General features: G+C 41.9%; 1 protein-coding gene across 1 annotated transcript in view; it reads left to right on the top strand.

The window, feature by feature from the left end:
- The window catches only part of CACNA2D4 (calcium voltage-gated channel auxiliary subunit alpha2delta 4), a 156265-nt gene that overhangs the window by 43570 nt on the left and 89232 nt on the right, over positions 1-23463 (top strand). Inside the window, 8 exon segments of the mRNA XM_083402555.1 lie at positions 1646-1732; positions 3435-3506; positions 8561-8622; positions 9980-10047; positions 10699-10744; positions 11990-12087; positions 14577-14670; positions 15541-15636. Of these exon segments, the coding sequence (XP_083258681.1) occupies positions 1646-1732; positions 3435-3506; positions 8561-8622; positions 9980-10047; positions 10699-10744; positions 11990-12087; positions 14577-14670; positions 15541-15636 (623 nt within the window).

Below are 23463 nucleotides of genomic sequence, written 5' to 3'. Positions count from 1 at the left end.
CAATGGGGAGGAAAAAAAATCTTATCTCCCATCACTAGTGATGTCATGGCCACACAGCCACATTCCACACTGCATTCATAATTGATTTATTTTATTTTGAAGCTCTGTACCCTGCCTTTCATTCCTGTGGTTCTCGAGGCATCTTGCAACAGGTTGTAATAATAATAATAATAGTAATAATAATAATAATAATAATAATAAACTATTTATCATTTATACCCCGCCCATCTGGCTGGGTTTCCCCAGCCACTCTGGGTGGCTCCCACAAGAATATTAAACAGAATAAAACTTCAAACATTAAGAACGTCCCTAAACAGGGCTGCCTTGAGATGTCTTCTAAAAGTCAGATAGTTGTTTATTTCCTTGACATTTGGTGGGAGGGCATTCCACAGGGTGGGCACCACCACGAAGAAGGCCCTCTGCCTGGTTCCCTGTAACCTCACTTCTCACAGTGATGGGACTGCCAGAAGGTGGTTAATAATTAATAATAATAATTTAATAGGACAACCTCAAACTCACACACAGAAACACCAAAGCTCAGTCCTCTGACTGATCAATGAGACCAAATTATGCTTCCTTCCTGCTCTGAAACCTCAGGGCAACTAGCATTTTGAGTCAAGTGTTCTTTTTGTCAAGGAGGGGAGGAAGCAATCTTCCTGCAACTGCTCCTTCTCTGGGCAGTAAATGGGGCCAGATAGGGATGGACAGGTCAGTCTATTTCTGGCCCATGTCAGTTTTACATGTGTTCATTTGCAGTAAGCCCACAACTTACACAGGGCTTACATTCCAGAGATTGTGCCTAAAGTCAAAATTGTGTATAGTCAAGATACATAGTGTTCAATCCCACATAGGGTGGGGTTGCCAAAGTCATTTTCCCCAGAACCTTGCCCTCCCCCACCCACCAGTGTAAAGCTGAATGTGCACAAGTTAAATGTGCATAAATTGTGGGCTTACTGTATAAGTCTGTTTGAACACTATATTATTATTATTATTATTATTATTATTATTATTATTACTGCAGAAAGTTTTACATTTTTTGATATCTAATTAGCTCAAAATACACATTTGTATATGCATTTCAGCCTAAAAGAGTCCATATTTTAATATGCATTTTGGAGAGGGGAGGGGAGACAAAAATTATATTGCAAAATTTGTAGATGTGCAAAAACTGAAGTGCTGTTGTCTGTATTAGTCTGGGAATTGCAAAGCAGGCTAGTTCATTACAAATGTGAAACAAATGAAGTCCTTCAAGTCCTTGAACTTCTTAACTGGCAAGAAGGTGCTTCCTTTCTGCTTTTTAGCATTAAGGGTAATGGCTGCATTATATTGGATGAGAGTTGCAGTTTAGGGTTGTGTGGTTGTGTGTGTTGTGGTTGAATGATGGGCAAAGGTGACTTTCCCTAAAGATACGGGCTAGATGGAAGAAAAATGCCTGGGTCCTTCACACCAACTGAGTGACCATTCCTTGTGCAAAAATAAACGTGCTTCGATATACTTTAGGGAATAGAGACATGTGCCTAATTATCTATTATCTAATCACCTAGCAAAGATACACCGTTTCTCTAAAACTGAAAAGAGTATATTTCAGGGTTGTTAAGCAGCAGAGCAATTCAGGAATGCTTTCTATCTCACTTCTCAACTGCAGTATAAAGAAGGGAAGAAGCTAAAGCCCAAACCAAACTACAACAGTGTTGATCTTTCTGAGGTGGAATGGGAAGACGTGGATGAAACTGTAAGTGTCTAAACGGGGATTTCAGAGCATGCTCCTTCAGCTCCCACCAAAGTGGGTTCTTAGCAGGTCACAGTAAAACTACTGGGGAAGGCTGTAGCTGAGTGGTAGGGCATCTGAATTGCATGCAGAAGGTTCAATACCTGACATCTCCAGGTAGGCCTGGGAATCTTCTCCGTAGGACTACTGAAGAGCTGCTTGCAGTCAATGTAGACAATCTGAGCTTGTTGCACCAATGGTCTGACTTGGTATAAGGCGGCTTCTTATGCTCCTATGTTCACAAATGCCTTTGGAAAGAGGAAAGCCTTTATGGTGTGTTAGAAGAAAACAAAAGATTGGGCCAGGTGAGCCCATTGCAGGGGCTGCAGAGTGGGGTGATTCCATCGCTGTGGTGCACAACAACTAAAAGGCCAGGTTTCTTTTAGTCACTAGACTAAGGGCTTCTCCACACTTACTTTCCTCTGCTGTTTCCAGCATGGTTTGCACATTAAAGATCCATGTCCAAGCACCCTTTATTTGCTCAGGAGTTTTCCCAGTGAAAACCCGCTCTTTAAAGCTCAATCGGAGCAAATGTCAATCTGCAGAAAACCCAAACAGATGTTTGCTCTGATTGAGCTCTAAAGAGTAGTTTTTTGGAGGGAAAGCCTTGGAGCAAAAAACCCCAATGCTTGGGCATGGAGCTTTAAAGTGTGGACCTATGCCTGGAAAGAGCGGGAATGTTCTCTCTAGGGAAGTTTGCCGGGTGCCTTCATTATACACCTTTAGGCACCGGGAAAAAGCATTCCTTTTTAACCAGGCCCTTGTTTGATTTGATTGACATCCTATGCCCTTTTAATTTGGGGGGGGTATTGGGTTGTTGTTTTTGTTTTGATTATATATTTTGTGGTTTTATATTTTGATATTGTTCTGTGAACTGCCCTGAGACCTCCTGGTATAGAGTGGTATATTAATTCTAATTCTAATAATAATAATGATGATGATGATGATGATGTGTGGATAACCTCGGAAAGTTGTAGCATGCAAAGGATACCTGAAAAGATCCAAAATTGAGATTTAGTTCATATCTTAGTATATTTGAGTTTATACTCTTGAAAATAAGCCAGGCCAAGGTCCTTTACATGGGTTAGAAGTTGGGTCCCTGGCCTCTCCAGTAAAAGAATATATGTGCTTGGTGTTAGATTGCCACCCACATTCAGAATAGAGATTTCTGGGCTAGGTAGATCAACAGTCTTGATATATAATAAGGTACTCATGTTAAAATGTGTGATCAGAGGAGTTCTTTTGGCAAAAAAGTACATCAAGGCTTGTGTCCCCTTGCTGCCCTTCACCTGTTCACAGCAGACAGCAGTGCACTTGGCAAACACAACTGCTGCTTAAAGTATGAATCAGCCCTGATGGATACAGATCCCATGCTTAATTGAAGTAATCAGATGTTGTAAAGTGATAATTGCATCCCAGGATGACTGAGATCAATAAAATTATCTCATCCTAACCTGCTGTCCGCTATGCTTAGCTAAAGATGTGCTTCTAAAAGGGGGAGAAAAGAAAAGCTTATGTCAAAGGCTCCTGCCTATTGCAGGCCACTTCTAAAAGGGGGAGAAAAGAAAAGCTTATGTCAAAGGCTCCTGCCTATTGCTGGCCACTTTAAAGCAGATGACCCCAATCCTGGCTGGAGGCACTAATTCAAATCTGTTCCCTTCTGCAGCTACGAACAGCAATGATCAATGGGGAAACAGGTGACCTCTCAATGGATGTGAAGGTGCCTGTAGATAAAGGGGTGAGTATATAATTTCTTCTTTTGGTATCCTGCATTTGGAACAATTCCACAGAATTAAAGCAAATTCACATAAAATCATAAACGTAGCAATAAATGTACAGTTCAAAACAAGTATTAAAAAAAATACATAAAAGTCACAAATTTAAACTCTTTTTTAAAAAAAAAACCCCTGACGATTTACCTAAAATGAATCCTATAGCCACAGTCTTTACCAACCAACCAAAATGTTACTGAGAAAGTTCTCCAAAAGTTGGTGGAATAAAGAAGACTGAATTGGAAGCAAATAAGATTATGCTCCCAGGGTTACTAGGACAAAGAAGCAACAATCGCTGTTTTTGAAAAGTCCCAGTCTACCCTGATATGTTGCTATGCACTTCCAAAGGAGATCTATCAGGGCCTATGTCTTCAAGCTTCTATGTAACATGTCCTTCAATCACTACACAATATTATGCAGTTTGATTTCTTTTGACTCTGTATCTGTGCATCACTTACATTAATTTCAAAATTTGCTAATGAAAATTTTACCATGGCCCTCCTTCTGTTTTCTACTTCACAAAGGACCTGCAGAACATTATCACCCCAGGGAAATGGAAGCCATAAGAGGAAACCATATTCTGCTCCAGTGCAGGGCAGTCAAACTAAGTGAATTTTTGAGGGTGTTTCCAGCTTTACATTACTTTACTAATTAACATAATTTTGTTCTTTGCAATACTTCTTTCAAATCCTACTTAGAATTATTCAGGAGGCAGAACCACAGTTTTTGTGTGAAATTGAATCATTTCTTGCAAATTTGTATTGCTGTAGCTATTTGTCATGAAGCTCCCTGGGTGCAATACAATGTTTCATTTCTAATTGCCTTATGACATTTTAGAGGAACCTAATTAGTTATCCCTTACCTACCATCATGTCTTTTCCTGTTATTGCTCCTTAGAGTTTTCTGTCTTATTATGGATTTTGTTTTGAATTTTTTTTTCCAGCGGCCTGCATGTTTCTTTCGCCCTTTTCTGCCCATTTTAACCTTGAGATACACAATAGTTGTGGGACTTGCTTATTTCTTAATAAGCTGTAATTTACATTACGTAACATAATTATACTATAAACACAGAACGCATAAACACAGAACATTATAATTCATGAGAGCCGCTGCCAGTCAGTGTCAAAAATATTTAGCTAATGTTATAGAATCCTAGAATTGTAGAGTTGGAAGGGACCCCAAGGGTCATCTACTCCAACCCCCTGCAGATGACAGATGGCCATCCTTCCTCTACTTAGAAATCTCCAATGAAGGAGAGTCCACAACCTCCCCAGGGAATCTGTTCCACTGTCAAATAGCTCTTACTGTCAGAAATACATTTAGTCGGAATCCCCTTTCTTTTAACTAGAAGCCATTGGTTTGAGTCCTTCCCTCCAGAACAGGAAAAATCAAGCTTGCTCCATCTTCTGTGTGACAGCCCTTTAAATATTTGAAGATGGCTGTCATATCTCCTCTCAGTCTCCTCATATCCAGGCCAAACATACCCACTTCCCTCAATTGTTCCTCATCAGGCTTGGTTTCCAGACCCTTTGTCATCTTGGATGCCATCCTCTGCACACATTCCAGCTTGTCTGTATCCTTCTTAGATTGTGGCGCCCAGAATTGTACATAGTATTCCAGGTGTGGTCTGACCAAGACAGAATAGAGTGGCAGTACTATTACTTCCCTTAATCTGGGTGCCACAACACTGATGAACAATGGAAGGCAAGAAGGTGGGTGGGTGTGCCAAATTTTGGCGTCACACAAGGCACTGCTGGAATTTAAAGGCCCACACACATGATTTTTTGCCGGGTGTGTGTTCCCTACTGCCACCTCTGGTTAAACCTCTTGACAGAACATTTCTCCCCAGATTAATATTCTTATGACCTGAGATCTGCTGTGGAGGCAGTCCATACATCAACCATTGTTTAAGATACCTTCAACTCTCCTGAAAGCGAAGTGCAGTGGTTAAAGTGTCAGACCAGGACCTGGGAGACCAGGGTTCAAATCTCACTCAGCCACAAAGCTCACTGGATGACCTTGGGCCAGTTAGTGCCTCTCAGCCTAACTTTCCTCACAGGGTTGTTGTGGGGATTAAATGAGGAGGGGGAAGAGCAATGTATGCCACCTTGAGCTCATTGAGGGGGGGGAAAGGTGGGAAATAATAATAATAATAATAATAATAATAATAATAATAATAATTAATAATAATAGACCAATTGTCTTTACCCAGTTTTACTAGGCTTTTTATAGCTCCTATACATTTTTCTTATGCAGGTTGGCAATGCAATTCTTTCAGCTTTTGGATCCGCCATAAATTCAATTAGCTAACGGTATATTTTTCTCTTTCTCTCAGAGCACAGTGAAAAAGCATTTTAAAGGTTAGCAAAGAAAGGTCCCATGGGAGCTCCTTATTCCATGCCTTTTCTCACCTTCTTCCTTTTCCACACACACACACACATTAACTTCAGCCTTTGCTTGCCCTTGTTCTGTGCTCACAGACTTTCAGTCGACTTTCAAGTTACACAAAATAGCTCACTTATCCCTTAGCGTTTATTAATTAAATATTGGAATTGAGATTGCAAGACTCCTTTGTGTAAATCTGTGTGCGTGATAGAGTTCATGTACTTTACCAGTTAACATCAGTACTCAGACAAAAACAACAGGGAAAAGGAAACTGGCAGAGTGGGGGAAATCTGATGAAATCAAGTTTTATCTGTTTCTTTCATAGGCACCCCTGCACTGTATCATGTCCTGCTATAGTCGAGAGTGTCTTGTCACTTTTCGTGTCTGGCAGAAGAGTTACTCAGAAATGCTTTTTAAAAACAAATCTTTTATTACTTACTCCCCGCCCCTTAAAATAAAACTGCAGTATAATTTTCTCTCAGCAATTCAAATGGATATTTCTTAATACAAAATGTTTAATAATGCCTATTTTTATCAAAGTCATTTTTCATTTTCTCTCATTTCCCTACTTTTTTTTTTTTACTGTTTTCTCTTACTTTTAATATAATGTCTTCTCTTCCTGTCCTATTTTATCTTTGCAATAACCTTGCAAGGTAGGAGACTATGCTAAGAAATACTGACCTGAACACACAATGCAGCCCCTTGTGTGAAAGGAAGGCACTTCCACTTGCATAAAGGGTGCGTGTCTCATTTTGGGATTCACCCTCACCTGGAACACATACACATCCCACACTATGCCAGAGGAATTACCAAGTGGATTTTCAGGAGCTGGCAGGGGCTGCAGGAATGAGGTGGGAAAGCCCTGTTACAATCCTGGCATCTACTACACTTCACAAGTGTATCCTAATGTGGAATGATTCTTGACTAGTTTTAGTGCACTAGAATTTGTCCTTTTATGCATCTGGGTGGCTGAACCCTTTTATTATGCTTTATTATGCTTTATTCTCTGTTAATGGATTTTAAGTGTTTGGTAAGTTCTGTATGTTAATATTTTGTAAGTCGCTGTAAGGCGTTTTGTAAAAAGTGATGGACCAATATGTTTTTATGGCAGGGTAGGAATCCCAGAGGAAAATATTTAAAGTGACCCAAATGCAATAAAAGGAATAAGAATCGGACACACAGAGGGAAGCCTTGAATCTTTCACTGTTATAAGTTGAGGTGGGCATTTTCCTTCCCCTGCCCTGCAGGCTGAACATAGGGAAGCCACCTGATTCTGGGCAGCCAACACACAAACCTTCAGGGCTGTTGGGCTGTCCATGCTTGGCCAGTTAATGAAGTCAGCCAAGATATTTTTGAAATGCTCAGCTGGCAGCCAGCAATCTATCTTTGTGATGCATGGACAGTTCTGCCTCGATCCCCCTCGATGCCTGCTGTCATTGTGCCAGATGGATTTCCAGTACACTGAGGATTAGTGCTTAACGGGCAGGAGGAGGGGCAATGGTGGAGAGAGAGGAGAGAGAGACAGTCTCATGTGACCGCAGTGATAGTGGAAGTGAGCTACAAGGACAGAGACACTGATCCTGCTGCTCTGCTACCTTCTCTCCCATGTCTCCAGTCCCTTTGGTAACTCCATCTAGCCCATCTGTTGAGTTATGGCAGGTCTGGCACAGATAAGGCTCTTTGGAGGGTTTTGCAACACTTGAGGTGTACTGAAGCAGGGCTGGAGCAATCTGCCCATTGATTTTGCTGTTGCTAGTCTTTGCATTCTAATCCTGTCCACCTCCAGCACATATTGTGTCGCTAGTGTGCACCTGCAAGAGAAGTCTGAGCAAGCTGGCAACAGGTTTGAGACCTCACTGTCACAGATAATCCTACTGGGAAAGGGCCCTGCAAGAACAACAACCTGCGAGTTAGCAAAGGGGCAAGCATTTGATGCAGGGCTGCTTAACTGGAGGTCTGAGGGCTTCCCATGGCAGTTGGTGTGGATGCCTCTAGTCCTGGAGCAAGGTTATATGGATTTAATAACTCATCAGAGTCACTGCTGCAATGAGATCTACTGGGAGGATTCTGCTTCTCTCCCAAAGTAGATCTTAAGTCTCATGAACTAAACTGTCACAATCCCTTCAATGTACTTTATTTTTTTCTGTCCTGAATATTCCAACTTTCAGCAATTCTAGTGTTGTGACAGTGGGAGGAGTGCTTCTCAGATGCTACCTGCTGCGACCTGTTGGTGCATCACCTAAAAAAAAAAGCGAAATATGTTTGTGTTTTTCTTCAATACTGTTCAGTTGTTGTTGTTTTTCAATTCAGGTATACCAAATTAATTAATCACTTCTAATCCATATGATTTAAGTTTTCTTTAACCAGGGGGTTGTCCTTGTCTTGAGATTTTTTAATGCATGTATGGAGTGACACCTGTCTGGTGTTCCAAAAAAGCAACACCCAAGAAAATAATCCTGCTTCTGAATTCCTCCAATAAGAAGACAACACTCTTTAGGTGACGGAGCAGGACCTTTGGAGAGATCCTGCCTATCCTTGTTGAAATGCAGCCACTATTTGGACATGACCAGTGGTCACATTTAAGAGACAAAACTACACTTCTGGTTGTGATCTCTCTCTGTCTCTTCTTTTCCAGAAACGGGTTCTCTTCCTCACTAACGACTATTTCTTTACTGATATCAGCGGCACACCCTTTAGGTGAGTGGGCTGGTCCCTTAGAGCAAGGGTTGGAAACATGTGGCTTTCTAGATGTTGCTGCACTGCAACTCCCACTGTCCCTGACCACTGGCTATGCCCATGGGGGTTGATCCAACCAGATCTGGAGGGTCCCCGGATTCCCACCTCTGATTTATACTAATTTGATAACTTTAAAAAGTGACTATAACTTACCTCTGCACCTCCGGAATAAAAGAAAAGGTCATCTAAAATGCAGCACTTGATATCTGGGTGGACGTCAGCTACAGCACATCTCATTATTATTTTTTTAAAAAAAGGATTGTCCATGTTTATATGGGCTAGGAGGTAGGAGACATCCGCACAGTCAGACCACTTGCCTTGGCTCACTTGTGGAGACATCTAGATTGCTTTTAATTAAGCACATGGTAGTCACAATAGTGAGGCTAATATGAGGAAGACCTGCTTTAGGACTAAATTACATGTTCAGATATATCATGTACTATAGCCCTTCCTGGACTATACCAAATAGAGGTGGAAGATAACATGCTGTCCCTGTATTAAAAATGAAAGCTTGGGCCTCAGAGAGAAGATGAGGTAGAACACTTCATATATTTCAATGAACAGCAGGACTTTGGTAAAGGAGAACATAAATACATACATCCAACTCTGATTGCAGTCAAACTGGCATCATCCACACACCAGAGGGAGGCAGCTGCAGGCTTGGGAAAACCATCAAAGTTTGGAAAGTACAAAACATATATTTTTTCAAGTGTTAAGGATTGGGAAATAGCCCAATGAAGAGTGGGTGTGACCAGTGGCCACAAAATGCTAACTGACCTAAGGTGGGGAGTAGGGATGGAAAACTGGGTAGGTTATGAAACAGAGTATCCTGGAAATGGGGGTGGGTGGCTGGCTTGAGCAGGATTACTCTATCCTGCAACACTTTGTTGCTGGCCTCACTTGGTCATATATTCTCCCAATGACATCCCAAAGTGATACATTCCTAGAAGGGCTGCACCATATGCTGTTACTTTTAAGGACTTAGTTCATTCTCAGGTCCTTTCTAGCCTTAGAGTTCTTTTACTGGTTAGTTGCATTCCTGTAATTTGGAATTTCACAATGTATGTTTAAGTAATGAGAGTTCAATTTAAGTGATGATTCACTACTTAAAAATCAGTTTTTCATGGCAGCATTCAACTTACGCTATCAAATCCAAGTTTGACATTTTAGAATGTTAATTCAGCAATGTGTAAATGAGGAGAAATTTTCAGTGCAAGTAAGTTGGTGTTTATTCCAGTAGTAGCTCCACCACACCAATACAGGCCTTTGGAAGTCTCCTTGCTGGAAAACATTTTCTCTTTCATCTCTTAATCCACAGTCTGGGAGTCGTTCTATCGCGAGGGCATGGTGAATACATCCTGCTTGGGGACACTTCAGTGGAAGAAGGTAGGATAAATGGCATAGTTTCATCAAGCAATCACAGGAAGAACTGATGGAACATTGCCTTGTTTTAACACAGCTGGGTTCATATCTCAAACTGTTCTTTCCTTTGCCACACAACACTGCCACATCTCCTAAGCATTTGTTTCCCTGTTTGAATCAGGAGCTTGGCAATAGAAGCCTATTAATTAAATCCCTGAAATACATATTATGGGAACACGTTCCCCAATTTACCCAAATTAAAACTGGTTCATATGTACCTGTAGTGAGGAACTTCAGGCCTGGGAGTGGGATATGGTCTTCCTGGACTCTCTGTCTGACCCCCCAGGACTTTTCCTGGGCCACACCCCTTTCTCAGAATGTGGAATTTTAGAACCCATGGTTTTATAACACAACTAAACCATGTGATTCAAACAGGGTGACCATAAACATAAAACACGTTGTGATCTAAAGAGGGAAAATAATTTAAACACCCCCCACAGCCTGAGCTCACATTCACTGAGGTCTAGAGGTCTCATCTTCACCCCCTGAAAATTCACCCTCCCATTTCAATTCCTGGGGGAAACACGGGATACAACAACATGTTGAACATACAGAGGAATTCATAAGATTGTGAATAAATGAGTCTTTATTGCACCATTTGCTTTTTGGTTTCAGGTTTACATGATCTGCTGCAGCCAGACTTGACTTTAGCCAATGAATGGTAAGTGGCAGGAATTCTTCTAATTTGGGGGGGGGGGGGACCTGGGCAGGAGACGAACGAGCTGCTGCTTGGCTTTGGGGACTTTACATTGAAGGCCTTGAGAAAACATGGTCCTGGCATCTAAGGGGCCAAAGCTCAGTGGCAGATGACATTTTTGCATGCAGAAGGTCTTGTGTTCAGTCCCTGAATCTTAGCAGTGTTGGAGAAAAGGAATTATTTTTGCCTGCTGCCCTGTATGAACCAATGCCCTGTCTTCAGGCAGCAACATTTGTTTATGTAAGTCTGTATCCTGAGGAACAATGTGGATCCCATGAAATAACTGCACTGTGTTGTTTTAAACTTTTTGTGAGGAGCCTAACTTTCCTAGATGCTAAATAAACAAACTGCACAACTCCACCCCCCCCCTTAAATTAGAACTACGTTTTCTCGGGAATCTTTTATTCTTATCAAAACATTCTCTACAGTAGCCCTAATCCAGCTCCATCACTGATATCCTCAAATGATTGATTGTTGAACTGCACCCACTTAGCATGGATATAATTTGTAGCTGAAGTGCGGAGCTATATTTTTGGACCAATTTGATTCAAGTTCTTGTCTTTGCTTCCAGATATCTATGCAGTGATGCATCTTGAGCAAGTGCATAGACCTAGAAACCAAGTAACATTCTTTGTTCCTGATGCACTGATATGGGTGCAAAGGATGGTTTTGATGTTACTTTCTGGACCAATTTTTCAGTCACAGAACATGCCCTAGGGCAGGGGTCAGCAAACTTTTTCAGCAGGGGGCTGGTCCACTGTCCCTCAGACCTTGTGGGGGACTGGACTAGATTTTGAAAAAAAATATGTGAACGAATTCCTGTGCCCCACAAATAACCCAGAGATGCATTTTAAATAGAAGGGCACATTCTACTCACGTAAAAACATTCTGATTCCTGGACTGTCTGCGGGCCGGATTTAGAAGGTGATTGGGCCGAATCCGGCCCCCGGGCCTTAGTTTGCCTACCCATACCCTAGGGCCTAGGGTCTCTATTACTGTGAGTAGTGGACATTTGGGTCTGGAGCTGACAGGTCTTAGCCATGGCAACTGTCGTTTCTTAAGTATATACTAGAGATCAGAGATCATGGGAGTTGTCCCAACTGAGGTTTGAGCTCCATCCCAAGCATGCAGATTTGCCAGGACACCTCTTATGAGTGCAGAAAAGTTGTCCAAAGGAACTTCTGAATCACATTTTTCGTCTCTTTCTAGGATTTATTGCATTACAGATATTGATCCAGATCACAGGAAGCTGAGTCAGTTAGAGGCCGTGATCCGTTTTCTCACAGGAGAAGAAGCTGACCTGGAATGTGAGTTCTGAAATATTACTCCTGGAATACATCCTAACGAGAAGCCTTATTATGATTAGGGATGGGAGAATCTGCCAATTTTGGTTTCTCTCAGTTTCTCGTTTTTCCGCTCTTAAGTTCAGGTCTCCAGATTTGCATTTTTTTTAAAAGTCCTCATGAAGATTCATCAACATTCTAAAGGAACACATTTTTGTATGCAATTTTGTCTCACTATACACTTTTACAAAGCAATTTTCCATAATATGATGCATTTTTGTGTATTATTTTTACTAATAAGTGCATTTTTATGCACAGTACAGTATATGGCTACAGTATTCAGGGCTGGAGAAATGCACTGCAACATTTGCAAAAGTGTGAATTTCAAAGGATGGTTCATGTATTATTTCAGAATGCGTTGATTAGGTAGGTTTGCCTTTAAATGCAAAATGAAATTAATTTCTCCACCATTCCCACATATGATAGCAAGTTACTTCATCTGTGTGTGACATTGTCGCTATTCAAGAGAGGTCAGATCCCATAATTGCAGAAGTGGAGTACAAAAGCATTAAGCATGAATGAAGCACTGGGGCAGTCAAGATGTTTAACCTGTGTGCCACATCCAAAATCCTTGTATGATGGAGAGCCACAGTCCTGCCACATCTTCTTCCACATTCCCTTTTCTGTCTCACCTGAGGATTCCTGCTGTCCAGGGTACAACATGCTGTGAGGTCTATGTGCCCCCACTATATGCTGACGATGTAATCAGCATGGCACCACTGCCTACTCATAATTAATTCTGACCCTGCCTTAGTTTTCAAATTAACTGCAAATTGGAACTGGCAGGTTCAGCCCATGCCTAGGCAGATGGTGACATCCACCTCTTCTCATTAATCTTCCAGCTTTGTTTGGTTAGTCAGAGGCATGCTGCTCACTGAAAATGAAAGTTGAGCTTTCGGCTATCATGGCTTTGATTGCTAGCAAGTATTAATGTATCTGTCTCTCTTTATGTATTAACTTAACCTTTGTCTCCCACTGTCACATCTGCCTCCTTCATAGGAACATAGGAAGCTGCCTCATACTGAGTCAGACCAATGGTCCATCTAACTCAGTACTGTATGTGCTCACTGGCAGTGGGTTTCCAGGGTCTCAGGTAGACTTACTTGGAGATGCGAGGGATTGAACCCAGAACCCTCTGTATGGAAGACAGAACCTGTACCACTAAGTTATGATTTCTTCATCTAGCTTCAACCTATCAGCCAGTAGCCTGCCTTTTCTAGGCAAGGATATTCTGGAGAGCAAACCTCTCTCCAGAGGCTTGAATGAAGTAGCACTTGGGAGGTAAATATGCCTCATTAACAAGAAGAAAGTTACTGTGAGTTAAGCCACCTATTTGTTTGAGCCAGACAGGGACATCCAATATGGTACTCTTTAGATGGTGTGGAATTCTAAATTAGAATTCTGAAGCCAAATCTATCAAATTTATACTTTCTTAATCAATATGCTAACCGAATCTTGCAGTTTTTAAACATGCATATATTGGGAGACAGTGTGCATTGAAAATGAATGTATTAGTGAAAATAAAATATAAAATGCATTATATTAGTGGAGATTGTTTGCAAAAATGTGTACGTTAATCAAAACTGCATATAAAATGTGTTTTAAGGAGAATTTTTCATTAAAATGCTGGTGAATTTTCATGATGATTGTACAAATTGCTGCAAAATGTGGAGAGCTAAATAAGTCTCTTTTACCTGTACTGCACTACTTTTTGTATTTGAATTATTTTTATTGTATTGTTTTGTGTGACTTACTTCAACTGAAAAAGATTTTAAAAAGAAAGACGTAACTAAACTTAAGACTAGAAAATTGAGAAATGGAAAGAACTGAAATTGACAGATCCTTCTATCCCAAATATTGAATATCTGAAAAGAAAAATGGAAAAATGAGGTGTGGGCAGGGGTGGAATGCCCTTCTGGAGCTCCTTGGAAGGCATAGCTGACTGGCAGGAATCCTGAGCATTAGCACTCTTGCTGAGAGGTGAAGACACTCTGCAACTTGCTATTCTACTCAGGAAAAAAACTTGCATTTTAGCAGTATCTAGAGACTGCAGGTTTAAAAAATATAGATTCTTAAATCAAAATTTTAATTAAGGCTGATGGTCAAAACATATTTATCTGGATGCAGATCTTCTTAAAGAAATCAGTGCTCCTTCTTAGCAAATTTGTTTAGGGTACCAACATCAATATGAAATATAGAGATTTTTCTATTTGGGAAATGTTAATATATGAGATAGTTTGCGGGCGCTTTGTACCAAATTCTACAAATGGTGAATAAATACAGATTCCTAGTTCCTAGCATAAAATTAGGAAAAGACCATGCATGCAAACCATGCATTAGGGTTGATAAATGTACACACATATAACAAAAGAAGGCATTCAAAGCGTCATAAAACCTTACTTAGTCTTTGCACTTTGTCTTTCTCCTTTCTCTCTCTTCGTTCTCATGCCCAGGTGATGAAGAATTAGTTCAAGAGGTGCTGTTTGATGCTGTAGTAACAGCACCCATGGAAGCCTACTGGACAACATTAGCACTGAACCTGTCTGAGTAAGTGCATGCTTCATAATTTAAGGCAGGTTTTGCCACCTCTAAACATGTTCTTGCTGAATCCAGGCTAGACTACTTTAATGTGCTCTATGTGGGGCCTATCATCATCATCATCATCATCATCATCATCATCATCATCATCATCTTATACCCCACCTATCTGACTGGGTTGCCCCAGCCACCCTGGGCAGTTTCCAGCATAATAAAAGCACAGCAAAACATCAAACATTAGAAACTTCCTGATACAGGGCTGCCTTCAGATGTCTTCAGAAAATTATGTAGTTATTTATCTGTTTGATATTTGATGGGAGGACATTCCACAGGGCGGGTGCCGCAACTGAGAAGGCCCTCTGCCTGGTTCTCTGTAACTTCACTTCTTGCAGTGAGGAAACTGCCAGCAGGCCTTTGGAGCTGGACCTCAGTGAACAGGCTGAATGATGGGGGTGGAGAGTTAGCTTTTCCTCATAGGGAATGATTTCTTACAGAAAGAAAATATGAAGGTTGCAGTTCCGCAGGCTAAGAATAGAATCCCATCACCCTCTGTAACACTGGAAAGTGGTGATGGTGGTGACATGTGTGCGGTTATCGCATAGGAACATTGGAAACTGCCTTATGCTGAGTCAGATGAGTCCATCCAGCACATATTGTCTGCACTAACTGGCAGCTACTCTCCAGGCCTTCAGAGAACAGCCTTTCCCAGCTCTTCCTGGAGATGGTGGGAACTGAACCTAGGGTCTTTCGTATGCAAAGCCTGTATTCTATGCCTCACTAACCTCAGGTTGTTCGGTGCAAAGTATATTGAACTGGTTCTGCAGAAACCTAATGCTATATATCTTTGTCTCTCTCTTTCTGTGCAACTATATCCAACAGTGAGGCTGAAGGAGGGGTGGATATGGCCTTTATGGGAACTCGGGCTGGTCTTATGAGGAGTGCTCTCTATGCTGGAACTGAGAAACTTTCTAACAGGTGAGTCCTCCGGATGCATATCTCGGAGACATTCCTCCTCCATTGCCCTTCAGTGTAGCTTAGGACAACTGAAATCAGAATGAGTGTACTTGGAGTGATCATTCAGCAATGCACAGGAAGTATAATAACCATTCCTTTCCTCTCAACAACTCCTCCTGTCGTTGTCAAACCCTGCTACTTAATCTTTTGCAAATATTGAACTCTAAAGGACATCAGTTTACAAACTGATAAAAGTTTCCTTATATTGACTTACCACATAGCTTTTGGAGTTGATTTCAGGATGCATAAAACCAGCAAACATGATGTACATTGATCTACAGAGTCTAGCAACAGATGGTTGCGGTCTCCCTGGAAAAATCAGGAGCCAACCTAAAACCCAGTCACTACTTTGCTGCATGTTTGTTGATTTTACTTATTACAAAACCAGTCTCAGGAACCCTTGCCTTCCCCTTCAGACTAATCTGAGATCACTTTGGGAATGTGTAAATGTCCCCCAAAGGCTCAGGCTTCATTTTGATTCAGGGCTGACTATTGCTTGGCCCCAGAGCCTGTTTCAAACATTAGGACTCCTTCTCATCCCCCTCTGCAGTGCACAGGAAATTGTGTGGACTGACAAACACGCTTGTCTTGATCCAACCGATGGTTGAGCTTTCACATGGGTATCCCTACCTAGGGCTAATCTAGATGTTCTTTTTATTGCATATTCATGTTTATTTGTGCTCATGTTGCTATCAGTGCAGTCATACACAATTCCACTTTTAATAGTGTTTGAAGTTTCACTTGTTTTGGAGCAGTCAATACTGCTTCATTCCCAGTCAGTGCATATCCTGTAACATCCTGCTGAAACCTCATAACTTTTCAAACCACAAATGTTCTGGGGAGTTTTTGTCCCACTTTAGTTGTGCTATAGCCCCTCAATTAAAAGAAAGCAGAATAAATCCAGCACTAATGCACTATTGTTGCAGAATACACCCACAATAAAACACCAGACGGGTGGGTCCCCCTAATGCGAGGAATGAGAACAAATGAGAGCCACATTTGTGGCTCCTCCCTCAAGCCAAAGCCAAGGCTATGTTAGCATAGCCATTTCAGAGAGCCAGGATGAGTGTACCTCTGTTCAGAGCAGCACTTTATATGTTAATCTTTGCTCTACACAGCTGTATACCATCTGTCACCTCGCAGACAAAAATAAAGACACTCTGTATATGTGTAACATCCTGCTTTGCTCTCCAAAAGTCAGTGCTTGAAGGCCTTTTCACATTGTTGAAGGTGGTCCTCCAACTTCTGTCTTTATTTAGTCTGCAGTAGCAGATATATGTGTGGGTGTAGGAGATATACTTGCCTGTTGTTGTTATATTTCTATCCTACTATCCCAGGCAGCATAAGAGGTTGCTCTCTTATTTACCCTAGAAATAACCCTGTAAAGTTAGCTGTGAAGTGTAAACCCTGTGAAGGGAGGTGCACTGATAGTCTGGTGTACTGTGTCCAGTTTAGTAGATGGTCAGGCTGATAGTTTGGTGTACTGTGTCCTGTTTAGCCCGGAGAGTGGAAGAATTAGGGAAGACAGGATAGATACTCTCTTCAAATATCTGAAGGACTGTCACGTGGAAGATGGAGCAGGCTTGTTCTCTGTTGCTTCAGAGGGTAGGACTAGAACTAATAGGTAGATGCTGGAAATTTCAGGGAAGCAAGATAAACCCCTATATGACTTTGGAACAAATTGTGTCATGTAGCAGTGGACTGTCCTTCACTGGGGGTGTTTAAGCAGAGGTTGACTGGCCATCTGTCAGTGTCCGTGTACTTGCATCAGGGCTGGCCTAAGACATTTTGGCACCTGAGAGGAACCTCAAAATGGCACACACACCTTGGCCAGGGAAAATGGGGTGAGTGAAGATCTACACCAGGAACAAGGGGGGAAGTAAATCAACATTAGCAGACTTTTGAAGTGGGAATCAAAGGCAGTCATGGGAGGAAAAGGGATCTGCTCTGAATTATACTGGGTGGGTGCAGAACTCAGAAGACCCAGAGGACATCCCCCAACGTTTCCTTCCTAGGGGTGGGAGGAGACCAGCAGAGCCTCCTATTCCCTGAGAGGCCACTGTAGAGGTGGCGTGGGAGTGCTGCTGAGGAGGCATCAGATCTGGCCTCCAAGGATTGTCCTGCAGCTATTGTTGCTACTGCTGCTGCAGCGGCAGGTGATGTATTCCTTGGAGATCCCTGTGGATCCTGCTGCCCGAGGTTGTTGCCTTATAGGTGGCTGGCTGTGACTTGCATCTTCCATTTCAGAACCTGCACAGAGCAGGGGTTTGGGCTACATGGCCTCCAAGATCCCAGCTAACACTATTACAATATGGTGACAGGTCCAGGGCTACCCATTTCATAGTTTCATAGCTGGAGAGGGATGTGAACCTGGATTTTCCTTCTCCTACAATGTATCCTGCTTAACAATTCAAAAATACAGTTGTCATCGACACCCTGTAGTTTACAAGACACATTGCTGTCTGTGCTCATTTACATGCAGTCGTGGTTACAGTCAAGATGCCTCTGTCCCCACATCTAGATACGCTGGGAAAGAAGCCAACGCTTGAAGAATTGCAATGCTGCCCACTAACAATACTTTTAAAGGCCACTCTGAAAGGCAACACAGGGTGAACAAGGGCAGTGATATGGAAGCAGAAAATAGGTATTATACCTGGTGAATAAGGACCACGGGAGCACTTGAATCTGAGAACAAGGGAAACTGAGTCTTTGTGTCCAAGAGCATGTCTTTCAGGCATGCTTTATTTTCAGCATCAGTCTTTCCCCCCAAAATAATGTTTTGCCAAAGGCCACAAGGAAATAATTGGCAACCTGTTGGTTCAAATCACCAGCCTTGTTCCCTTAGTGAAAGCATGCACAGTGTAGCCTCTCAGTGTGTTCTTGCTACATCCATTGTCTGGAGTAACACTACCTTCCTGAGTTAACATGTGACACCTGCTGCTGCTATGATACTCTCATAACCAGATCCCTTCCACTTGCTTGTGGCAATATCTGTTAGTACATGCATGGTGCAGTTGTTAGTAACCGGATGCTTCGGGTAACAGATATTGCTACAGCTGCTCTCACATGAAATGACCAGACATCCTGGCTGGGACAGGAGATGTCCCTCTTTGCAGTGTCTTTACTCTTCTAAATTTATGCACATGGAATTTAGTGGCCTTGCTCAATATCCTGATACATATATTTTTTTAAAATCAGAAGAAAGAACCTGTTCAGGAGGCACATATGTGGCAGCAGTGCACATCTCTATGAGCAAAAATTACAACACTTGGGACTTTTTAGTTTAGAGAAAAGGCGAGTAAGAGGCAACATGATAGAAGCATATAAAATTATGCATGTTTCAGAGAAAGTGAACAATTTTTCTCCCTCTCATAACACTAGAACTCAAAGCCATCCATTGAAGCTGAATGTGGGAAGACACAGCACATAGTTAACCTATAGAATTCAATCCCACTGCAGGTGGGCAGTGATGGCCAGCAACGTGGATAGCTTGAAATGAGGGTTAGACTTTATTTAGACATATTCATGGAGGATAAGGCTATAAATGGCAATTAGCCAGGATGGCTATGCTCTGCCTGCATGGTCTGTGGCAGTATGCTTCTGAAAACCAATTCCTGGAACCCACAGGAGGAAAGTGCTGTTACACTAAGGTCCTGCTTCTAGGCATCTGTTAGGCCACTATGAGAGCAGGAAGCCGGTCTAGATGGGCTATTGGTCTGATCTAGCAGGGTGATTAATTATGTTATCTCTCTAGGGCATGTGTATGTGTAGATGAATGGAACCTGAATAAGCAGTGTGCTTGCCACTCAGAATGCAACTGCAATCAGTTTGCATTTATCTATTTGCCAGGTGGATACAAGGAGTTTCCATTGCTCCCATTTCAGTGGCTTGCTTTTGGGCAATGGTTACCAATGGTGAGGCGAAAAATCTACACATCTACACTGCAAGAATTTACAAATGTCTTGTACAGTGGAGCATGCTCTGCAAAGCAGCACTTGATGCAACCTCCATGCTTTGGTTTTGTCTCTGTGTGTCAGGCTTAACTCCAATTCAGCCCTGTTGAACTGAAAAACAACTAATCATCTTGTCTGCATTCTTACCCTTTACACATTGCACGTGAACAACCCGGCTGTTTTGGTGTGGACAACAGCTCCATCTGGTGGGGCAAAAGTATTACAATTTGGACTTTCAGCCCAAGGGGCTTAGATTCTGGTAGACTGAGGTCTAGTACCACATGAGATATATGCAGTGGTTGGTTTTATTTTATTTTATTTTTGCTAGGTTTACCATTTTCCAAAAAAGCTTTATTTTTAGTCTAATCCGCTTGCTTGGGCTGTTGCTGGATGGGCACAATCTAAATGCAGAAATAAGAATTACTGCACCAGCAGTAGGCAGAGAACAACGGACCACATCTAATAATGTGGAAACTCACATTCATCCCATGTGTATCCTATATGCAGCAGACTCTAGCCAAAATTCAGCCTGCCCTGCACCACATTGCATCCCAGTGTGTACAACTGCCTACATGCTGGTTTGGTTTTTTGGATTAGGGAAATTTGCTGTGTTGATGGTCCTCAGACAGAAATAGCTATCATACTGCAAAATTCTGGATAATCCCACTCAGTGGTTTCTAGGAGAAGTGAACCTTGAACCTTGGTAAACTCTGCACTAAAGGCCGCACGGGACCAAACAATATTCCCCCAACACCACCCTCTGAAAATAATCATCCAAGTAGGACTGGAACCATCGCAAGTAGAGCTGCCCACTCTGAACTCAGTCAGCTGCTCCAGAAGAATACCATGGTCTATAGTATCAAAAGCCTCTGAGAATTCAAAGAGAATTAACGGGGACGCACTCTCCCTGTCTCTCCCAACAGAGGTCATGCAGGTCATCCAAGAGAGCCTGGTTCTGTCCTGCAGCCACTCAAGGACCTTGCCCAAGAAGAGGAAATTACTGTCTGGTAGTAATTACTTAGATTTTCTGAATCCAGGAAGGGTTTCCTAAGACCTACCACTGCTTCCTTTTAGCAGGCAGAGACCACTCTCTCAAGGAGGCAGTAATCACCTCCCTAGCCCAGCCAGTTGTCCCTTCCTCTTACTTTTTATTCTCCATGAGGGGCAAGAATATAGGTGGTGTCCCACACCAAACCAAGCACTTTGTCCACAGCCTTATTAACCCATCCAACACAGGACTGGACAGTGTTTTGGACTCCTCTTGGGACTCATCTAATAGTCGAGTCAAGGGCCAAGCAGATGTAAGCAATTTTATCTTTAAAATACGTTGCACATGAGTCACAGGGAGGCACTCTTGATACTACCACCTCCTTTGGGCCAAAGTTAAATGTGCACCATATTACCTAGTAAGATATTTGCTAATGTGATGTTTAATAAGGATCCATTGTATAATCTGATCCCACATGGAAAAGCAGAGTGAGTATTACAGAATCATTAATGTCCGATTTCTGTTCGTTCTGGAAACAGGTAACACTCAAAGAATTATCAGGTGCTTGGTACTGTGAATTGCAAGACTGAAACTACCAGCTTTGTCCTATTAAGCATGTTCTTCTTCTAAGGCTCCCAAGTTGGTGCAATAATCAATGTACTTGTCAAGCCTGAGTTAATTGCACCATCTGAAACTGAGATGATGTTCCATGTAGGCCATCTAATGTTGGTGTGTGTGTACTCCTAAAAGGCCTGGGATCCGAGTATCAGATCAAAACTCAGTAACAGAACACACACTTTGCATTCAGAAGGTCCCAGGTTTATTCTTTGGCATCACCACTTTTTTTTAAAAAAAGGATGTGATAACCTCTTCCATGAAATACTGTTTCCTGATTGCAGCTGAAGCCCTTCGCAGGGTTCCCTACTTTCAGAAGCTAGGTGGGTTGGCTGTCAGAGACATGACCTTTCCATTGTGTTATAAATATGGAATACTGTCCTCAAATATACATGCTTAGCATTCAAGTCATTATCTTTTCAAGGGCTTACAAACATACAAATCACTGTCAATATTTTGTAAGAGAGATTTAAGTGCATACCAGAGATTTAGGTTTCTGCAATTAAAGTGCTCTGATGCAATGGTGCAACAAATCTACTTTTTAATAAAATTACTTTTTTGCAATGAGGAAAATGCACTAAAGTGTGTGGGATAAATGAAATATTAATGGAAATATATAGAATGACAATGGAGACAAATCAGAATGAATTCAAAATGAATGCTAATTGTCATGTGACCTCATCATAACAAATGTTCAATAAAGACTGGACATAGTTTAACCTTTGTGTAAGCTTTGTGCAAGCAAATCAGGATGAATGCTCAATAAACAGGTCATCTGGAGGAACCCTCAGACAGTCGGAGGTACAGATAATTGGAAGTTCAATGCATATAATAAACATTAGTATCCTGGATACCCAACAGCTTTTGCAACTCAGTATTTGATAAAAGAGTTTCTGCTATATGTTCACATATCAGCATTTTACTGAAGCAAAATGTTTTGGACATTTTGTTCTGATCTCCTTTCTTGATTGCTTTGTGTGCCTTTAAAATAGCAGAGGGCTCTTTATGGGGAAAATGTGGAAATAAACCTTTTTACACAGCCAAAGACCTGCCTGAGAGCTTAACGTGTCCCTCTCTAAATCTCCCCAGGTAGGCACAATTTATATGTCCTAAAGTGTTTGCATAGTGTAGCTGTGAGCTGTAAAAGAATAGCTCTGTCCCTCTCTGCAGTGGTTCTGTAATGGGTGATAAACTCACACTTGTACCAGTGTACAGAATACAGTTCGTTTGGTGTGGTTTTTTAAAAAATGCTTCAGGGTCCTTTAAAGCAAGACATGACATACATCGTTGATGTGGTTTGTTTCACCCTGTAGCTGCTGCTGTTATAGTTGCGGTGGCTCATTAGGCATGCTGTTTCTGGGGGTGGAAGGGGAGGCAGTGTGGTGAAAACAGTAACAGAAGATGAATAGGAGCTACTGTAGCATTAAAGGCTAACAGGGCAATCCTATGCATGTTTACCCAGAAATAACCACACGTTGTTTAAGGGAGGCTTATTCCCAGGTAACTGTGCATAGGGCAAATGCATTAGGAACATAGGAAGCTGCCTTATACCGAGTCAGATGATTGGTCCATCTAGCTCAGTACTGACTACACTGACTTGTAGTGTTTCCAGTCGGGACACTCCCACATCTACCTGGAGATGCCAGGGATTGAACCTGGGACCTTGTGCTTGCAGAGCTGATGCTCTACCACTGAGCTGGGTCCATTATCCTTAAGAGACTAAACCGTTAAAGTGGAAATCACTGTTTCAGTTCATCATCTGCAATATCACACCTCATGTTAGTCGAATGGACCCAAGGAACGGCTAAAGGGAGAGGACAGCAATGTAAAGGTTTGTAGGGAAGTGGCACCACTGAACAGAGTCGTCAGCTAACCCTATGAATTAGAGCCCATATGTAGGACATTTTAAAAACAAGTTGAGGATTAAAAGAGGTGGGGAGATCAGCCAACAGAATAAGAAAAATGGAAGCATGCAGGATGTTTGAGTGGACAGAACAGAGGAAAATATAATAAGGGTTCCCCTATATCCCTGTGATTATGGTCAGTAGGAGATACAGCACTGGGTAGAGGGCCAGTCATATGTGAAGAAGAGGATATGGATGTTTGCAGGCCATCTCCTCTTATGGCCCTCTCTCTATCTGGTTGCTCTCTTGCCAAGCCATCTGACCAGGTGGTGCTGTTACTTAATGCCAGGTTGGTACATAATAGGACTATGTTCATTCATGGTTTGAT

Source organism: Podarcis tiliguerta (genome assembly GCF_965153285.1).
Source record: "Podarcis tiliguerta genome assembly, chromosome: 10".
Taxonomy (NCBI): Eukaryota; Metazoa; Chordata; class Lepidosauria; order Squamata; family Lacertidae; genus Podarcis; species Podarcis tiliguerta.
This window is presented reverse-complemented; position numbering and strand designations above follow the sequence as displayed.